The sequence below is a fragment of the Heloderma suspectum genome, chromosome 1 (assembly GCF_057233095.1).
Source record: "Heloderma suspectum isolate Gila_16-S chromosome 1, 16-S_ref, whole genome shotgun sequence".
In the NCBI taxonomy this organism is placed as follows: Eukaryota; Metazoa; Chordata; class Lepidosauria; order Squamata; family Helodermatidae; genus Heloderma; species Heloderma suspectum.
Genome location: NC_139458.1, coordinates 73,963,842 through 73,984,126, shown reverse-complemented (window position 1 = coordinate 73,984,126; position 20,285 = coordinate 73,963,842). Strand labels below are relative to the sequence as shown.

At 43.9% G+C, this 20,285-nt stretch overlaps 1 protein-coding gene across 8 annotated transcripts in view; it reads left to right on the top strand.

Moving 5' to 3' along the window:
- Nucleotides 1-6,475: 6,475 nt before the first annotated feature.
- The window catches only part of PAPLN (papilin, proteoglycan like sulfated glycoprotein), an 88,605-nt gene continuing 74,795 nt past the window's right edge, over nucleotides 6,476-20,285 (top strand). For 3 of the 8 annotated variants that reach the window (XR_014789590.1, XM_084847168.1, XM_084847132.1), the window contains exons 1-2: nucleotides 6,476-6,570; nucleotides 20,081-20,143. Coding sequence is in view for 5 of the 8 variants with exons in the window: in XM_084847168.1 (XP_084703294.1) it covers nucleotides 6,535-6,570; nucleotides 20,081-20,143 (99 nt within the window). In the remaining 3 variants the exon portion in view is untranslated. Of the gene's footprint in view, nucleotides 6,571-6,678; nucleotides 6,841-7,401; nucleotides 8,310-11,727; nucleotides 11,801-18,205; nucleotides 18,334-20,077; nucleotides 20,144-20,285 lie in introns of those variants that run through there. The other 5 variants (XM_084847159.1, XM_084847149.1, XM_084847140.1 and 2 more) reach the window with 5 other exon arrangements.

Below are 20,285 nucleotides of genomic sequence, written 5' to 3'. Positions count from 1 at the left end.
CAATTGAGCAATGGTACCAACATCTCTGGGCTATAATTTTAGCTGAGAAACTTGCCAATTGAATAAGAATGTTTAGAGGTCAACAGGAATTGGATTCCTTCACTAGTACATGGTTCTGCTTTTTGGATTTTACCCCAGACAAAGATGCTGAAAGACAACCTCCTACTATGTATGGCTCACTTTGGTAAGACACACTGAAGACATTATAATATACTCGATAAGGATATCTGTGAATGGCTCCATATCTAATGAATTATATGCTATCCATCCTGATTTTTGTTTGTTCTTGTTGTAAAGTTTTCAAAAGAAAAATCTTTTAAAAATATTTTAAGGATCCTTGCATTGAGCTGGGATGATTGGTGGGATGTACAAATCTAACTATAAATCCATCATATAGGTATTAAGTGCCACCCATTCTTGGCTTGTGTGGTGAGGAAGTCTCCACCTATCTCAGGAAACCTCTCTGGAACTTCATTCCCTCAAGGTATCCTGTGTCAACTCTAAGGAAGATTAGCAACTAGAAATAACAGATCTGGCCAAATACTCTCCATTTCCTTGCTAGTATGACTTGAAAGCTCCCCAGCTTTCTTTGGCTATAGGGAGGGAACTGTCAATATGAAAATGTTTAGACGAAAAATAAATAAAATAGGAGCCCACCCAGACTATTTTAAAGACAGCGGAGGCTGGTGGCTTCGATTTCAGTGGGGACATAAATCCATTCTGGGTTTCAGTCAGAACCAGTCAGAACTCTGAAGGAGCTATCCAACATACTGATGCCATTTGAGAGAAGGTTCAGCACCTTGCATAGCTCCTTTAGAGTTCTGGGTGGTACTGACTAAAACCCAGAATGGATGCACGGCCACACCAAAGTCAGAACCACCAGCCTCCACTGCTTAAAGTATAAGAAATAGAAACATTTTTCTGATAGGATCCTATCTAAAGTTATTTTTAAATCTTGTGATTTTTTAAAAAGAGGATCTGTCTCTCTCTCTCTTTAGAGGAAGATGGTGCTGGTTTGGTTGTTTGGTTTTATGTCCTATCTTTCTGATCTTCAAGTACTGCAGTTTGATGATATTTTGAGGCATTCAGAACCTGTTTCCTGGTACTGAATAAGCCAAGGCTGGACCAAAATCCCACAATAATAACCTTTCCTAACATAGTGGCCCATCTGGAAACAGGATAAGTCACAACAACAAAACCTTTGTTAAAATCTCTTAAGAAGTTCAAAGTTTTAAATTTAGGCTGATGTTTCTTGTCAGTTCTCATTAAAGGCTTGCATCCCAAGGGAGTACCTCTCAACTCAGTAATATGTTGTCTTTAGTAGCAGTGCCTAACATAGAAGTAGGCACAGCTGTTATTTGGATGTGTCCTGGCTAGGTTCCAGCCTGGGCAGTCACATTTCTTGTCCCACAAACTTCCCAAATAGCTTAATCATCTAGTACCTCGCAAAGAAACCACCATCAAAAGGGAACTTAAGGAAAAAATGTGGAGGAGAACAGGTTTTGTCAGCTGGTGGTTACAGATGGGAGGCAACTTGGGTGCTTTGTTTAAGAGCCTTGGGTTTTGCTTCGTTCTTAGTGTTTTATATGAAAATCTAAAATTCTTATAGATTAAGAGTCTAAATTGGCACCTAAAACCAGATTGCAGCTCTTATTTATAGCCAGGGAGGTAAAAATATATGAAGGGACCTGAACTTCCATGAGGTCTATGTACTCTATTAATTTTATTTAATACTAGGAATTTCTAGCCCTACTATCTACCCTCCTAAAGAATATTATCCAAGTAACAGGACTGATGTTTTGTTGTACATTTGTCATTCCTCAGTCATGGAATTTTCCAGGCCCGTTACATTATGTTGTTGTCGTCCAGTAGTTGTCCGCACTTTCCCCTTATTTTTCCCATACTATTTCATAATGGGGGAAATGCGGTATTTTCTCTTGTTGCACCATGAAAGTGCCAGTGCCAGCCTGTGTACTTGCACAATGGCGGAATTAGGTGTTCTGTGTGGGCATTGTGCAATTATGATGACAACAGCAATGATGACAATGGGGTGGAAGTGTCACCCCGCCATGCCTGTGCCCTTCTGCCTCCTTGTAATTCATTACTGTTTCCCAGCAGAGCGGCAGCACAGCATTGCACTAATACGGTATGGCTGAGAACACAGATATCTCTGGTTGTTTGCCAGCTGCTATTCTATTCTGCCTGCCTGCAATGTCTGTGGGGTTTCTTGGTGGCACCAGGAAACCCTTGACCTGCTCAACACAAAACAAAACACAAAAGACACAAAAAGGGGGAGACACAAAAGCAAGTGAGGGATAGGAGTGAAATGGAGTCAAACTGTGCTCAGCTTCATGTCTCGGGGATGCCTAAGTAGACGGGCAGGAGGAGTGTGTGTGTGTGTTGCAACAGCCCCTACATGATACAGGCAAACTTGAGCACATGTAACCCCTTTTCACTCAATCCCCTCAGTCCCCTGTCCTATTTATTTATTTATTTCATTTCTATACCGCCCAATAGCCGAAGCTCTCTGGGCGGTTCACAAAAACTAAAACCAAACAACACACAATAAAACAATTTAAAATATATAGAACATTAAAACCACAATATAACAATACAACCACAATAAAACCTAGCAGCAGTACAGGAGTTTAAAATACAGATTTAAAACAGCAAAGATAAAAATTTAGAAAGCTAAAATGCCTGGGAAAATAAAAAGGTCTTCACCTGGCGCCGAAAGGAGTACAATGTAGGCGCCAGGCGAACCTCACTAGGGAGCTCATTCCAGAGCCGGGGTGCCACAACAGAAAAAGCCCTCCTCCTAGTAGCCACCCGCCTCACTTCCAGGGGCTCACGGAGAAGGGCCGCTGATGATGACCAGAAAAGTGTTACTGCTTGCTTTCACAGAGACAATACTGACTTGCACACATGGGTGTGGGGGGAGACTTCTGTAGTTCCAAAAGTACTGTGGATTGTATATAGAGTTGTGGAGGCAGTGGAAGTTCATGCTGAGAGGGGGAGGGTTTACCCCAGAGGGGGTGGACAGGGGGCGTACAATGCTGCTGATATCTGATAACATCCCGCCAGGCTCCATCCACCAGTGTAAATGGCAGGTAGCATTATGCAGTAAAGAAAAACCAGCTGTCTAAAGAGCTGATTCTTTGATGTTTGCATTACTTCCCTTCTCTGATGTTGCGTTAATTCACTTCTCTGATGTTGTTTTAATTCACTTCTCTGATGTTGCATTACTTCACTTCTCTGATGTTTGCTGTACTTCAGCACTTGTCTGATCCTTGTGTTACTTCACTGCTTCTCTGAAGTTTGCATTACTTTGCTTCTCTGATGCTTGCAGTAAAAATGGTTTGGAAGCTATAACTCTGTGACAGTGCTTTCAGAAGCTGCACTGGATAATCTGGGATTTTGGCTTTTTCATGGAAAAGTGTGCAGAATGGGGAAAAGGGGGTGGGAGCTATAACTCTGTGACAGTTTGCTGGAATGGGGCGAAATTGGGGTGGTAGGGTGCTCTCATGGGGAGCCTTCAGATGCTGCACTGGATAATCAGAGATTTTGGCTTTATGGAAAAGTGAGCAAACAGGGAGCTTATATTCTTTCCTTTGGCATTAAAGAAATGCACATTAGGGCTTTATCACAATAGCAATCTACCATGGTGTCAGGATCATGAGAGCAGAGAAGCCTGTCATTGCGAGCAGGGAGGTGACACCACAGAAGGAGAAAGGGAGGCTGGAGCGATAACTCCCTGACTGTTTGCTGGAATGGGGCGTATTTGTGCTGGTGGGGTGCTCTCATGGGGAGCAAGTATCTAGCCTGCATTTTGTCATTCATAGAAGCTCTACAGTGCTGTTTCTAGCCTTCAGAATTGAGAATTAGTTACTCTCCATTCATAATAATGTAGTAGCAGGGGGAGCCTGGACAAAGGTGGGAAACAAGGCCTTCTCATTGGTTGAGCAGCCCCTGCTGGGTTGATGAGGTTCAGTTCTACTCCGCCCACTCAACCTGGAAATGTGTTGATTCCAAACACTGTGTGACCTATGAAAAGTGAGGTTTTAGGTACGGTATACTCCACTTGTCTGGCTTCATGTGTTGCTGACAAACCAAAGCCAATTTCCTGAAAATGCAGAGAATACCCTGATATGCTTCTCCTTTCGTTGTTACATAGATAGCCACCTGCTAAGGCAGGATTTGAACCTGAGTCTCCACAGTCCTGATTTGATACTCTAACCACTACAACCACATTGGCTGTACAGCACCAGGCCGATTAGAGCCCAGTATGATGGGCTATGGTGAACCATATTGCATGTACTGTGACTAAGGAGGCTGGTGGAGGGTATTGCCAAGATCCCACCCTAAGCTGTCCCTAGAAATCCTGACAGATAGACAATTCATAGTTTTCAATACGAAGTTGTCACATTGCTGTAGCAGGCCTCAGGAGTGGAAAAATTTGACACTCGCCAGCCGACACTTCAGCTGGGGGCCAATGACATAAGGGGGAGTAGCCTGGTCCCCATTATGTCATCTGGCCCATGGAGGGCAAGGTGAGGGTCATGCCCCCCATTATGTTCCTCAACCCTGCTCAAGGACTTGGGTTGGGGCACAGGTAGTACCCACAAAAATACCCTAAAACTTTATGATAAAAGTTTTGTCTTTCCTTTTTATTTTAATGCAATGTAGCCTTGCCTTTCTCACATAGAAAAGGGGCCATGAGTCTGGCCAGTAGGGTAGCCATGGGTAAAATCCAACATATGTCTTACTTAGAGTAGACCCATTGAAATGAATGGGACTTAAGTTAGTCATGATTAACTTAAGTCCCACTCATTTCAGTGGGCCTAGTGTAAGTAAAACCTATGTTGGATTTTACCTCATGTTCTACAGACCAGTATTGGAAGGGTTCCCAGAGGGTAGTAGTCTATCTGAAGACATCCTCTATTTCAGGGACGAGCAGTCTTTTTTCTACTGAACACTGCATTCCCTCATGGGTAATAAGTTGGGGGCAGCATGTTTGCAGTGAGGAGGGCCATAGCCCAAAGTGGTCACCACTTTTCTCTTCTGTCTGCCACTTTCTTTTCTCTCTCTTTCTGCCACCCGCCTTGTCCCTCTCTCCCTCTTCCTTCCCACACAGCGACCTGCCAGGGAAGGGACAGAACGCTCTTGCCAGAGGTTTTGAAATTAGGTTGAGGGTTGCATTAAATTAGGCCAAGGGGGCTCAGGTTGCCCACTCCTGTTCAGTTTGAAAGGCAGTTCAGTCCAAATCTAGTTTAAAACATGAGAACCGTAAGAAGGGAGAGTAGGGACCTTGAAGTTGCCCAGTAGACTGAGGTAAGCAGGTCACCTGGTCATAGTCTCCCCCACTGTGCTGATATTTGTCGTATTTCTATTTAAATTATAGCCATTATTTCCAAATTTGTATCTATATGTATAAATTAGCATGCAAATCTGCCCTCTTTGGTTTGCTTTTGGGGGATAGATTTCCTTTTTCTGGCAATGTGTATGTGGCTACTTTACTGACCAGTCACTGTAAAATACACTATTTCCCCCATGGGCCTGACTTATCCCAATAGAATTAGGGTGCAATCCTCTGCAGGTTTAAATAGAAAAAGTCCTTCAACTCCCAGCATTCCCCAGCCAGCATAGCTGGCTGGGGAATGCTGGGTGTTGAAGGACTTTTTCTGTCAAAACAAGCATAGCATTGCACCTTTAGGGTACAAACCTATGCAGGTTTAGACAGAAGAAAAGTCCTACAGCTCCAAGCATGCCCCAGCCAGCCATGCACCCTTAATGTTCTTAACCACGGTTCTTTATATAGAGCATTGCAAAGAAGGATAAATAAACAAGGGAAGAAATATGTCTTTCATATCAAATAAGGCATACAACAAAAATGTCTTGAGCTGAGTTTTACTGGCAAGCATTCCTCACACAAATGGGTCACAACAGCCTTTTGCTTGTGCACAGTTCACTGCCACAGTTGGCTTTTCACAGGGATTCTTATTGCAAAATGTGGATGAAAATAGGAACAAATTCCTCAAGCACAGATTGGTATCTTGCTGCTTATATTCTCCAAACTTCTGTGATGTTCTTTCCCAAGATTTGAGTCACCCCATTGCATAAATCAACCTTCCCACATACTCCAGATGTGTAGCTAAACAACATCTGGAGGGCACCAGGTTAGGAAAAGCTGGCATAGATGGATCTAGCCCGGGACAGGGTTTGGGAATGTTTACACTCCCAGCTTCAAAAGGCGAGAGGAGAAGGGAGTTCAAATGTAGGCCTTTTTCTGGCTTGGAACGAAATGTGATTTAAAAGTCTTGTTATTTAGACTTGGGGACTTTAGTGGAAAAAAGAAACAGTGACTGCTGCAATTATAGATAGTTCCATCTGCACCTCCCTCCCTCTCTCCTCCCTCTCTCCCTCTCCTCTTTTGATGTACTGCCTGTGGCTAAAATAAAACTTAGTTGAGAAAGGCCCCACCCTGACACTGACTTGTGCAACAACAGATTGTGTTTTTCAAAGACGCTCATGTGAATGATGCGGAAATCATTCAAAATATGTGTCTTCCAGGTGGGTATGATTAAAACTCTAGCTTTTAAAAGCAAAACAGGAAAGCCATGGAGGGACTTATGTGGCAGAAGGGGTTAAATGAAATACAACTCTCCTTTTCCTGTGCAGTAAGGATTAGCAACCAAACAGAAGCTAGAGGAGAGAGAGGAGGGTGTTAGAGACACTGATTGAACTAGGAGACTGAGGGAATCTGGTTCTGGACACTTGAGTAGTGCTCCAGGGTGGCATCACTGCCTCCTGCCATCATCTGCCAAGAGACACAAGCAGCAGGTAAGTCTTAGCTTTGGATTATGGGCTGTTTGGTTCATTGCTCCCTTTGCCTCTCCTTGTTCCCTTTGCATTTTGTTTCCTTATTTAATCAGCTTGACAGAAGTTTTTAAAAGGGGGGGGTGGAAAGGGGGGGAGAGAGAGAGAAAGCAAGCAAGGAAGGAAGGAAGGAAGGAAGGAAGGAAGGAAGGAAGGAAGGAAGCGTTGTACTGAATGGAGCCCTATAATGATAAACTGCAGATTTGGCAAGGGGAGAAGGAGAAAGCAATTTCACCTATTCAGTTAATCTTAACCCATTCAGGGCCCCAATTATTCAAAGATAATAAAATAGCTGTGATGATAGTCCTATGGTGGTGGAGGTGGGGAGCTTCATATGGACTTGAATTGTCTGCCTTAGAAATAGTCCTCCTAGCTTTGAGATGAGAAGGCTGTGTATACATTTAACAGAGTTTACATGTGTTGGTGAGTGATAAGGGAGCTCTTGTTTATATGTCAGGAAAGAAGTTCGCATTTTGGAACTATTCTACCAATAGCAGTGCAATCCTATGAGTATATAATCAGAAGTAAGCTCTGTTGAGTTTAATAGGACTTACTCCCACGTAAGTATGTATAGGATTGCAGGCTAAGTCAATTGTTTTTTTTCCACACCTGTCTCTTCCTTCCGTGTATATGCCTGGGTACTTTGAAAATACAGTGGCGCTCTTTTAATTCAGATGGCAGACCCATGAAAATGTGCAGTTATGCTTAAATGGCAACAGCTGACCAGGTTCAGTTCAGCATATGGCGGGTAGCAGTGGGCGGCATCATTCACAACTGGCACAAACCAAGGTAGTTGGCATGGTCTGATTAATCAATTGTGCTGCTACAGGCTACAAAGGCTGTGTGAATAATTCCACAGATTATTCTGAGCTGTCTCAAATACTTGCTTGATACCAGTAGGCAAGATCTTATGGGAAACATTTTAAAAAGCAACACTTCGATTGTGTGGGGAAGGGTTTGCAGGTTCAGGCCCCCTCACTGCCTGTATTATGTGGTTTTCTCATTGCTGAAACATTAACAGTTCTGCTGGGACAGTGTGTACTAAAAAGTGTGTGCCAAAGAGGCTGTTTTGGGGCTTTAACTAGAATGTCACAAACCTGAGTGTGAATATGAGAAAGAGGTCTTGTGTCTTTAGTAGCTGTAAGAGAGAGGCAGAAGTTCAGTGGGTGTAGCTTTCCCCCAACATGGAGATACAGTGCTGGGGAAGCTGCACTTTCAGGGAGGACATGGTGACAGAATACATGCATTCCTAGCTGAAAGGTAGCAGAGCTTAGAAAGATGTTTGTGTTATTATTTATTTATTTGTTTGTTTGTTTAATGGCATTTATATCCCACCTTTCTTCTATTGTGGAATGCAAGGTGGCTACATGTGGTTCCCAGGTGGTCTCCCCTCCAAGCACTGACCAGACCCAGACGTGCTTAGCTTCCGCAAGGTAGCTGTCTCATATGCCTTCAGACCGTGCCTGGGACTGAATAATTATAAAATTATTTATCATTTTAATGGATTTTTAGACTGCCTTCCTCCCAAGATTATCCTTCCAAGGTGGTGTACAATATGTGATCATTTATCTGCCTAAGACTCTGAAGACCTACTGTCAGTCAGTGTAGAATGATAATCAGATGAGGCTGATGGCTCTGATGTCAGTGGGGCAGTAAATCCGCTCCGGGTTTCAGTCAGAACTCTAAAAGAGTTCTCTAGGCACCTTGGATAGTTCCTTTAGAGTTCTGACTGAAACCTGGAGTGGATTCACCAACTTACTGACATCGGAGCCACCAGCCTCCACTGGTGATAATGGTGGGGCTAAATCAGCGGTCCCCAACCTTTTTTTGCACTAGGGACTGGTCTCATGGAAGACAATTTTTCCATGGACCTGGGGGGGGGGGGGTTCGTGGGCAGACTTCTGGCCACTGGGACGCAAATGGCGTCTTGAAGTAAATTACTTGAAGATTTACGTAGCCTATTATGTAGCCTATTACTTGAAGAACAGGGACGCAAATGGCATCCGCATAGTGGACGCCATTTATGTCCCAGCAGCTGGAAGTCCACCAGCGGCCGGAGCTGGCTGGCAGCTCTGTGGACTCACTGCGGAGTGGAGCCGGCCGGGGCCGGCAAGGATTCTGGGGGGGAGGGACGGATCACCTCCCCCCCATGAACCCCCGCAGACCCAAGGTAAGGGGGTTTCGCACACCCCTACGCAGCCCGGTTCCTAACAGGCCACAGACTGGTACTGGTCCGCGGCGCGGGGTTTGGGGACCCCTGGACTAAATGGAGCAATAATCTGACCCTGCAGGCAAAAGGCAGCTTCCCATGTTCCTATGAATTTTCAATCATTGCCATAAAGGCTGCATTCCTGTGCATGTTTTCTCAGGAATAACACCCGGTGAGCTCAGTGGGTCTTACTTTATATTTATCTGTTTAAAACATTTATTGGCCAACACTTATTCAACTCTTTTGAATAAACATGGATAGGATTGTGCTGCCACTGTATCTATTTAAATGATATTTTAGACTGCCTTTTCAGCTGAAGGCTTCCAAGATGATGGTGATAATGATGATAATGATGATAAATGATTTAAAACAAATTAAACAAAACAGCAAAAAATAAAACACAGCAAGAACACAGCGAATAGTCACACAATAAGATAGCAGCAGCACAATAAAATAAAATAAAAATTGGACCATATTTTTAGATATTTGACAGACAACAATATGTAATATGCATTGTTATTTAGACTACGAGGAAAATAATTAGGCTAGACACCTCTGACTCCACACCACTTACAGACCGAACAGTATGGGTTGGATCCAGAATTTGTCCTACTTAGAATAAACCCACTGAAATCAGTGGGGCTTAATAGGTCTTCTCTAAGTATGACTAAGACTGTATCCAGCGCCATGAGTCCTCAGGGCCTAACCATGTTACTTTGAGTACATCGCTTGAAGAGACATCAGGGTGTGTGTTTTTTAATTAAAACATAAGAAGAATAAAAGAAGAACATAAGAGCCATGTTCCCCTATCCTAATGCTGCAGTTCTGATCCAAATCAGCTCCCCCTCCACAGTTTTAATTTTAAAAACTGATGTAACTTCAAACGGCACATTTAAATGTGTAATTAGGCCCTAACGCAGGTTCTCTTCCTGGAATTCATATTACTTCTGGCAGAAGCTTTCTGGTTTCAGGATCAGTAAAATGGCAAAAAGCCTTTTTAAAATGCCAAATGTCATCTCTAGAACTTTAATGAGAGGTTTGTTCTCCTTAATAATATTAATGAACTAATTTTTTATAAGAAGGTGTATCTTTCCAGACCTCCTAAAATTATAACTGGAGCTTCTTCAAAGCATATTAAGATTTAGTCAGTAGATTCCTGGTTATAGCTTGAAAACTTTGTCAAAAAGGTGTCCTCCAGCAGCCACAAGTGTGGGAGATTCAAAGAGATGATGAAACACTTAGAAGAAAGGCACATGAAAAGTAGGACAAAAAATAGCACAGCCAACTCCTCAGCTTTTACTGTTGCCTCTGGTGTATGTAAGCACTGACACACATCAACTTAAGGGTTATCCAGACCATGTAATAGGGAACAGCAGAACCCAGACCACAAAAGGCAAAGTCTTCCCAGAAGGCAGTAGTAGTAGTAAAATAAATCTCTTACAAAGCTCCAACAACAACAATATAGGGCAGTTTTCCCAACCTGGCATCCTCCAGATGTGTTGGACTACAACTCCCGTCACCCCCAGTCTGTTAGCTGGAGTGGATGGGAGTTGTAGTCTGACACATCTGGAGGACCCCAGGTTGGGGAAGACTGGTATAGGAGGATCGTTACTGAATAATAATGGCTTATTGTAGACTTGACACCTTTGGCAAAGAAGGGATGACCGCTTCCTCTGATCTTCAGGTGGAAGTGAATCCTGCACATTTCCTGGCCAGGCCAGGGCATGCCTTCACTGAAGGAACAAGCCAACCATTCTAGGATCGACTGACCAGGAAGTCCTTGTTGAAAGCCTAAGCATCATCTTTTGTACTATTTCCAGCAAAGCCAGAGACGCATGCCACTCTCTATGCTATCCTGCAATACTGAGGTCATCCAAACAGTCTACTAATGTCAGCAAACCAAATGATTATATTTAGCAATGATCTTAAGCAACATCTTAAGCCACTTCTACAGCGCTAACTAATGTTTCGTTCCACTTCCTCATGGAATGTGTTCTTTAGGCCTTCTCTTCATGCTCATGTCTGTGGCCCCCTCCTAATGTCATCAGTCCTTAGGTTAAGTTATATTTGTCTTCTCACATCAGCAGATGTTCACCTTCATGCAAGCCCTGATCTGCTGACAAAGACTTTTCACCACATCGTGTGCACAAACAGCTTTTGTTAAACAGTGCACCCCTTTACAACCATACTCTGGTCAACCAGATCCCCATCTTCTGTGGAGGCTTAGAACATAAGAACATAAGAAGAGCCATGCTGGATCAGATGAAGGATCCATCTAGTCCAGCATTCTGTTCACACAGCGGCCACCCAGCTATCGACTGGGAACCCACAAGCAAGACATGAGTGCAACAGCACCCTCCCGCCCATGTTCCCCAGCAACTGGTGTACATAGGTATACTGCCTTTGGTACTGGAGGTAGCACACAGCCATCAGAATTAGCAGCCATCGATAGACTTCTCCTCCAGGAATTTGTCTAATCCCCTTTTAAAGCCATCCAAATTGGTAGTCATTGTAGTATCTTGTGATAGCACATTCCTTGGTTTTAGGCTTTCAAGTGAACTGGTACTTTTTTCTTTCTTTCTTTCTTTTTTACATATGAACTGATTTAACAACACCGACACTGTCTGTTTGATCCAGTATAGAGAGATGGGATTGGGATAGTGTCAACTCAACCCACCCAGGATGTCTGTGTGCTGGTCATCACATTTGCATCAGGTAGGAGTGCAGAACCTAAGGCCTGGGGGCCAAATGTGGCCCGCCTGAGGTCCCTATCTGTGCACACAGGATTCCCCAGATGGGCATGCCCTCCATCCCTGATCCCACCCCATTTCCACCAACCACTGATGATTTGGTGGTTTCCCAGCTTTTGTGCAGACCTTTCCCCATTCCGAAAGGTTGACATTCCTCTCCCATGGCTTAGTGACTGGCAGGAAGAACTTTAAGTGAAAATATCTTTGGTACTTTGGCCTCATCCCTTTTTCCTTCTGCCTTGTCCACCACTGGAATTTCATTTCTCAAAACTTAAATTTGGCCCTTGGGCTGAAAGAGGCTAAACACCCCTGGCATAGGGGAATGTGTGTGTGTTGTATAGGCTGCAACTGGTGCAATCTACACCACAAAATGGAGTGTATACACTGTGAGACCAGAGGCTGTGTGCATTAGTTTCTACACACACAGATCCCTAAGTAAACCTGACATCCAACATGCAGATGTCAGAGGTGGGACAAGCTGGCATAAACCCTGTCACCCACTGCAAGTGTTGTATAGGGCCCTATGTTAGTAGAGCCCACATTTCTACATTAAAGGGATATCACCAGGAAAGGAAAGCACTTGTGGATCTGTGGTTCAGTCCCCAGTATCTCCAGATAGGGCTGGGAAAGAGCCCTGTCTCTAACTCCAGAGGGCCACTACCCATCTCTGTATACAGCACTGAGCTAGATGGGCCAATAGTCTGGCTTCGCATGTGGCAGCTTCCTATGTTCATCAGGATACGCTACCCCACACAGAACTGTAGTTCAAACAACAGTGTGTGATAAAGGCCTTGGTTGTCACATCGAGAGGGATTCATTTATTTGCTAATCCTATATGTGCATATGGGTGCAGTTCTGTTACTGCCCATAGGGATGCAATGCATGCATACAAATGTATGTGCAATATGCCTGATTTCTGTGAGTGGAAATCACCAGAGGGAGAAAGCCTGAAAAGTCCCTTTTTTCATGCAGCCCTTCTGTTTCAGCTTGCAGCAACAAAATGAACAACTCAGAGAAAAAACTACATTTAACTCCACATCACATGAAGTTTGGGCCTTAATGGTACAGCATTTTGAGAGGGTTCTGCCCTCAAAGGCGGCCTAAACATAATTTTAAACAAAATAAATAAATAACGGCACATACAAATATGGGTGTACTATTGAGTCCAGATTAACTAATGTGGAACACAATGAAAACAAGGAAATGGTCTCCTGGTCAACTTTTGGTCATTCAATGTTCTATTGTTATGCTGCTCAGCATATGACAAAGAACAAACTGGGGTGGTGGATTTTAATTCACACAGGATAGCAAAGAACTTCAGGATGGCCCTGCACATACATATAAAAGTGTGGGCATCCGTGTCACATCACACATGAGCCCTTTTCAGATGCTATTCCTGCATTTAGTGAATGTGCATGGAGGGTGCAACATCAAAGTACAAGATTTCAACCCAAGTTGTCTACTGTGGCCTCCCTGGCTCTGCCTATCATTAGCTACCCGGCCCTCTGCCTCAGAAGCCCCAATGGCCACCAGCTGCCACTGAAGGGCATTCTTAATATTGTTACTATACTACTAGAACAAGACTGAAAGTAACATAAAACAATTTCTGAGGACCTCCCCTGGGTACCTCTACCTTTATAGATGAGGTAGGTGGCAGGGTCTTTCCTGTGGTGGTGCCCTAAACCTCTTATCTTTTAGACACCAGGTGACACTATTATGTTCTCTCAAGCCTTTTGCAGGATGTAATATCCAATTGCTGTTACCTGCGTTCTTTATCTGCTATGTTCTGTTTTGTTGTTGTGTTTGTTTTAGTGGGATAACTATTATATTTTGTGTTATTTAAATATCTATTTGTAAGCCATCTCAAAAACCACTGTAAATTTAGGACATATACGAAACGACCCAATGGTGTCTAGCACCACTACTATTTACAGTGTGCTCATGGAAACAACTTTACCCATTGCATTAGCAAGAACTGTTGATGTTGTGAAACCATTGGTTTCTTCTAGAACAATGTAAATACTGCTAGCAGCCAGACACCATTGCATCATTCCCATATTTTAATAAATAAAATCACTAAGGATATTTTATTCATGAATGTGCAGCCACAGTGACCTAGTTCGCACGATCACAGTTAATACGCCAGTGGTTAATAAGTCAAGGTGGCATGCCGCTGGTGCGCCAGGGAGATTAGCAAAATTACCCTTGGCAGCACAGCTTGTTGTGTCATCTGAACCTGGCCAGGGTGACTTATTGCTCTGGGTAACAACCCACCCAGAACCCTACAACAACCAATGGGTTCTGCATGGCTCGTTATCCATGGCAACAAGGCACCATGGCCTGGTTCGCATGACATGACAATTATACTAATCCCCTCCCCAGCACATGACTGGCATGTGAGGTGGGAGAAATACGCCAAGGTGGCCTATTTCCCCAGCTGCAGTTATGTGACCTGGGGTGACATCTACACCGGGTTTTTACTCCAGGGCAGTTACAAGTCGAGGTCCCTCATGATAGATGACACAGTCGCAACTTTGCAGCTATCCGTGGTTTTCGCCCAGAAAAAGCAGAGTTCCAAGGAGTCATTTTACTGTGATTTTTTGGGTTTGCTGCGGGTTCCTCCACAGTTGTGGGCCATCTGTTCCTTCCCCGACCTCACTCCGCATCCTACAGTGGGCGTGTTGCAGGTGTGCGTAGTGCCTGTGTCACTCTGGCGCCACTTTGCTCCCCCATCCCTTTGCAGCTGCGCAGTTACAGAGGCACAAAGGGGCATTTTCATCTATTTATTCACACTTTCGCACATTTTTGCAGCTTCATATCTTCACAACGGTTGCTTTTGGACTCGGAACCCAAGGGCTGGGGGGGGCGGGTCTTGGGGGAAGAACAACATTGCTCCAGCCACCATTTTGGAATGATGGCAAGGCACGTAGTGCTCACACTTGTGAGTGCGAACCATTGCGAGAGTCTCAGGCTGGGGAACTGACAAACTGATGGTGCGGAAATGAAGGAGCACAAAATACCCAAGTTTTACCCAAAACAGGGTCAGAAAGACACAGCAGAGCCCCTCAAATATAAAACAGCCACTGAAGTGTCGCACCCCCCCACTCATGGGACCGCACAGCTGCGCATTTCAGTGTAATGGCAAAAAAAAAAAAAGGGCACGGCAAGTCTGCTAGGGAAGCACGCAGTACATTGCGAGTGTATCGCAGGGCATGGTGATCTGAAGCCGCATTGCTGTGCAGTTGCGATGGGGGGGTCAAAGCGGTGCCATATAGATGGATCTTGGGTCAGTGTATGGCTAAATAATGGATTGCAGCATTGCATAAAATTAACAACTCTGAAAGTCAGAAATCTTTTAGGGAAATCTATAATACAAAATAGTAGAACCAGGACATTTGTAAGGAAGGAGACGGAGAGCACCAAAAGACAGGGCCAACTGTGAATATTGCAAAAGGCTGACCAAAATAGCATACACTAGAGCAAAAAGAAGCATTACTGATTTTTCAGTATGCTGATTCTGTTTCACTGTAGACACATTTTATAAATTGAAGCATTCATTTAGTAGCTATTCTCTTCTTGGAATGCACCCATGCATGTGGGCCTCCGCTAGTCTGTGCAGAGACCACTCTCCATGGATATGTGAATGATCTTGCATGGAAAAATTCCACCACACCATTGATTGTTTCTGCATGCATCCCTAAGAGAAATGAATCCTGGGTTCATGCATACTGTTGTGAAAACACAGTGATTATTCTTTGCAGAACAAACAGGTTTTATTTCCGATAACACAGTTATACTTTGTTCTGACGCACAGAAGTCAGTCTCTCACATGCTTCCTTCCACAGCACGCTGTGGTGCCAAGAGAGATCACACAAATGTACACACCCAAAACTGTATGTGTTAGTGGCTGGGGGGATATTGCCTGGGCTTGCAGACTTAAAGACTGAAGTCCTAATTAATTTCTTTAGGATTATCATTCCATCTATAGACACAGAACTAAAATAATATGTATAAGTCTTCATTGGCTGACTAGCGAATGAATCCAGCTTCACATGGGTCGAAATAGCCCTTAGTTTGATACAGCAAAGCCTTCAAGCAAGCTTACACAGCTGTCAGAGTTAGATGCATGTGCCTGTCCAGTCTGAATGAAGCCATACATGTCAGCATCCCTAGGCATGGCCCCTTTGTTTGCGTGTGCACACGTGTGTGTGCGTGAGAGAGTGTGCGCGCGTGTTTGCAAGAGGATGCAGTGGAAAGGTGGATCAAAAAGGCCACTGCATGTGTGCCCAGAAGTCTGCTCTTGTTTCTTTGGATCCCAGCCATAATTTACTATATTATTTGTTCAGCACCATCAGTGTAGATGGTTCCTTACAGAATTTCATAAGCAAAAAAAGTAGTGAAGTCCCTAACCCAGTGGTTCTCACAATCTAAGAATCTCAGCAAGAGGAGGGATTATGGCACTTCTAAAATGTGTGAAAATAAGTGACAACAAACTATATTTCTCCTCTAATCAACTGCCACAGTCTATATGCATATTTTTGAACATTATAAACTGTTATATAAATTTGTGATCTGCTGTGCATCAGCACAGAGGGAGAAATTAGATGATTTCTGTGAACACCCCTCCCTACTTTATACACATCCCTGCCCTGATGTAAGAGGTGGCTCAACACCAAATAACCAAGGACATTTTGGAGCAGCTGTGAAATCTCCTGACTTGGAACGACAGCATCCAAGAGACAGATGCTGCACCAGGGAGAGCTAGTTTTTAGTTCTCTGTTTATATTAATTCCTGGATTGATAGCTGTCCTGCCTCAGGAGTTATAGCTTTAACTATATGTTTTAATATCAGACATCTCTGCATACTAGGAGCCTGGGATTAACAATCAGTATTAAAGCAGTGTTGCTAACCAAGTTGATATTCACATAAATGAACTAGAAATCATATTCTGGGTTCTTCTTTCCTTTAACAAGGGGCAGAATTTTTCTAAATGTGTCCAAAATGTGCCTGGGGGCTTTTCACACTTTAAAGATTTAGGGCGCAATCCTATTCAGATAGGCGGCCGCCTCCAAACTCGGAGGCAATCGCCTATCCAATGCAGGGCAGAAGAAGCATGGAGGGGATCATTCCCTCCACGCTTCTCCTGCCCTGCATTTTCGGCTAGACAGCCAATTGCAGCTGTCTAGCTGCAGGAGGGCTGAGTGGGGGAGGAGGTTGCTATATGACACATTGGAGGTGTCATACAGGCATTTCTGCCCTCCCCACCCTGGAACACCCCCCAGAATACCCCTTTTTGGCCACTTCACGCTCCTCTTGCACGGGGGGAGGTCAGTTCTCCGGGAACTGACCTCAGAGCATGGGCTCCGAGGTTGGTTCCCGGAAAACCAGATATCCTCTGGCTGTCTAGCTGCTGTCTAGCAACCATAGGATTACTCCCTCCAAAGTTGCTGTCTCAGGCTTGTTATTTTGTTATTATGAACACCCGCCTACCTGAGAAATTTCAGGGTTGCTCATTACCTTGGGTTATTCACTGATAAGGTGACCACTTCTGCATTGCTGTAAAAGAGGAAAGGCATCCGCAAAGGAGGACAAAGGGGGATGGTGATTTGCATAAAATTTGCATATGTTAATGTATACCTATAGATGCAAATTCAGAAATAACTACTCCAATTTAAATAGAAATACAGTACTTCTCACCTTAGTGGGAAAGATTGTGACCAGGTGACTCTGACCTGGCTCACGTGATTGTGACCAGGTGACTCTGACCTGGCTCACAGCTCAGAGGCACCAGGTTGGCAAGCCCCACCATTTTTTGTTATGTGCAAACCCAGTGCGGGTGGGTAGATGGGATGGGTGACAAGCCACCTAGAACCCATGCACTGTTTTAGGACTGCAGCAGGCTTGTCAACCACCCTCACTGGGTTCGCACGTAACAATAAGCTATGGCGTGCCCCCACTGCTCCCTGAAAATTCAAAATGGCAGCTGCCACTGCGATGAAAAGCCCTGCAGGGAAATTCACCCATGGTGGCTTCTCGTTACATGCAAACCGAGCCTCTGTACTGTTCAGTTTGCTGTCCTGGGGCTAACTGGTGATGGCAACCTTCTTATGGTTCTTTATCTGGATTTGGACCGGATAGCCCTTCAAATAGAGGATGCCTTCAAATCAAAGTCTGGGCTCTGACAGCCCTTCAAATAGAGGACTGTCATCTGTAAAATGGGACACAGGGCCACCACTCTATTCACTGATCACTATGTTCCACATGATTAGATGTGAAGATAGATATTATTTATTACGTTTATAGGTCCCTCTACCATCAAAATGCTCAGTGTAATGTACATGTTTCTTCCCCTTCCCATTTTATCCTCAGGTAGGATAGGTTGAGAGACAGAAACTGCCTCAGGGTTATACAGTGAGCTTCATAGTTGGCCATCTGAACCCAGATCTCCTGAGCCCTAGTCCAGCAGCCTAACTACTACACTATATGGGCTCTCCCTGGTAAGAGATATATAGAACACTTTCTTCCATAGTACTGATAAAGAAATCTGAATAGGTAATGTTTTTCATTTTAAAGTTGAATCATATACATATCTGTTTCTTTAAGTGTACAGCTAGACTACTCATCATGTTTGAAAGGCCTATATCGAAACTGAGGACAAGGTATTGTAAATCCCCAAAGATGTAACATGTTTACATAAGATACTTCATCTACAAAATGAGCCAGTGTGGTGTAGTGATTAGAGTGTTGGACTGGGAGTCAGGAGATCCAGGTTCTAGTCCCCACTTGGCCATGAAGCTCACTGGGTAACTTTGGGTTAGTCACTGACTCTCAGCCTAACCTACCTCAGAGGTTTGTTGTGAGGATAAAAAAGGAGAGGAGGATCATGTAAGCCACCTTGGGATCCTTGGAAGAGGAAAAAAGGCGGGATATAAATGTAGATGATGATGATGATGATAATAGATGATGATGTGACCAAGCAGCAGTTGGGGGCGGGGGGTAGTGGAGAAGAAAATGTTAACCAGAGAGTTCCAAGTTGGGATGGAAGGCAAGAAAGAGCATGTGTCGTATCTCCTCCCCAAAAACAAGCTTAAAGGAAGTGTTAAAGATCCACAGATACATTCTGCCATTCTGTTGGCAATAATTCCACTTTTTTCCCTTTTTTTATGCCACTTCTGTGTTCAGCAGTCTTGAGTTCAGGTTGGCCAAGGGTGCTGTGGGGGTGGGAGATAGTGGTCTCACACAGGGGGGAACCATGTCAGTGGTGACAAACAGTACACACTATTGATAAAATGTTACATTGCCATGGTATGCAATATGAAGGAGAGCCTCTCAGTCTTAAAAGGAGGCTTAGCGCTACATGACACAAGAGGAGAATGTGGGACAAGTTATACAACAAAATGCAAACTTTTGAAGGGCTAACTAAACATCATGAGCTTTTCTACACAAGGCTGTTAATCTGTTTTTAATCCGCTGTATCTACTTTTGGGTTCATCACAGAATTGAAATTCATGCACTACAAAATAGCATTTCTTTTCCTGATTTTCTGCTGTATAACCTTTAGGTGATGCTGTGGTATAGTGGAACAGCACAAATACACAAGCAAATACACCTTTGCTTTCATAATTAAATGCTGCATTTTCCCTGCTCTAAAAAAACTTGCTGAGAGTGTTCATTACACACAGAAGCGAAACTGTCTCAACATCATCTAAAGAACCCTAAACAACCATGAGTAGGGAATGAAGAGCACACGATAAATGCTTCATGTAGAAAAAAAACATATGTAGCAGTGGATGTAACTGAGCCCTGAAAATGAGTTTGTAAAAGAAAAGCTGATTCTGGAGGGAGTGTTTAGAGCATGCTCCACATGTGTTGAACTATAGCTCCCATCTCTAGCCAGCCATGTTGGCTGGGGGTGATGGGAGTTGTAATCCAACACATCTGGAGGGCATCAGGTAGGGCAAGGCTGATTTAGAATTAAGCAATAATAGCAAGGCTGAAGGGGCTGTTTAACTTTTGCTCAGCTGCAATGTCCCCGCTCAAATTCATTTGAAAGTTATGTTGAAACTGAATGTCTTGTGTTTGCATATAACATGTAGGTTGCCCCTAAGGTGCTGCTAATCTAGAGGTTCAATATCTTCTGGTACACCCACTTCCATTTGTTATACTGAATTTTAGATAAAAGTACATTTAGCTACCTGACCTTGATTTTCAGTGGTGAGTAATTCTGTCTTTTCTCCTCAACAGGACATAATGGCTTTCGTATTCCTACTGCTTATGCTATCAGTGATGTCTTCTTCCACATCAGCAGTAAGTATTAAGGTGTTAAGAACATAAGAAGAGCCATGTTGGATCAGACCAAGGGTCCATCTAGTCTAGCATTCTGTTCACACACTGGCCATCCAGCTGTCGATCAGGAACCCACATGCAGGGCATGAGCACAACAGCACTC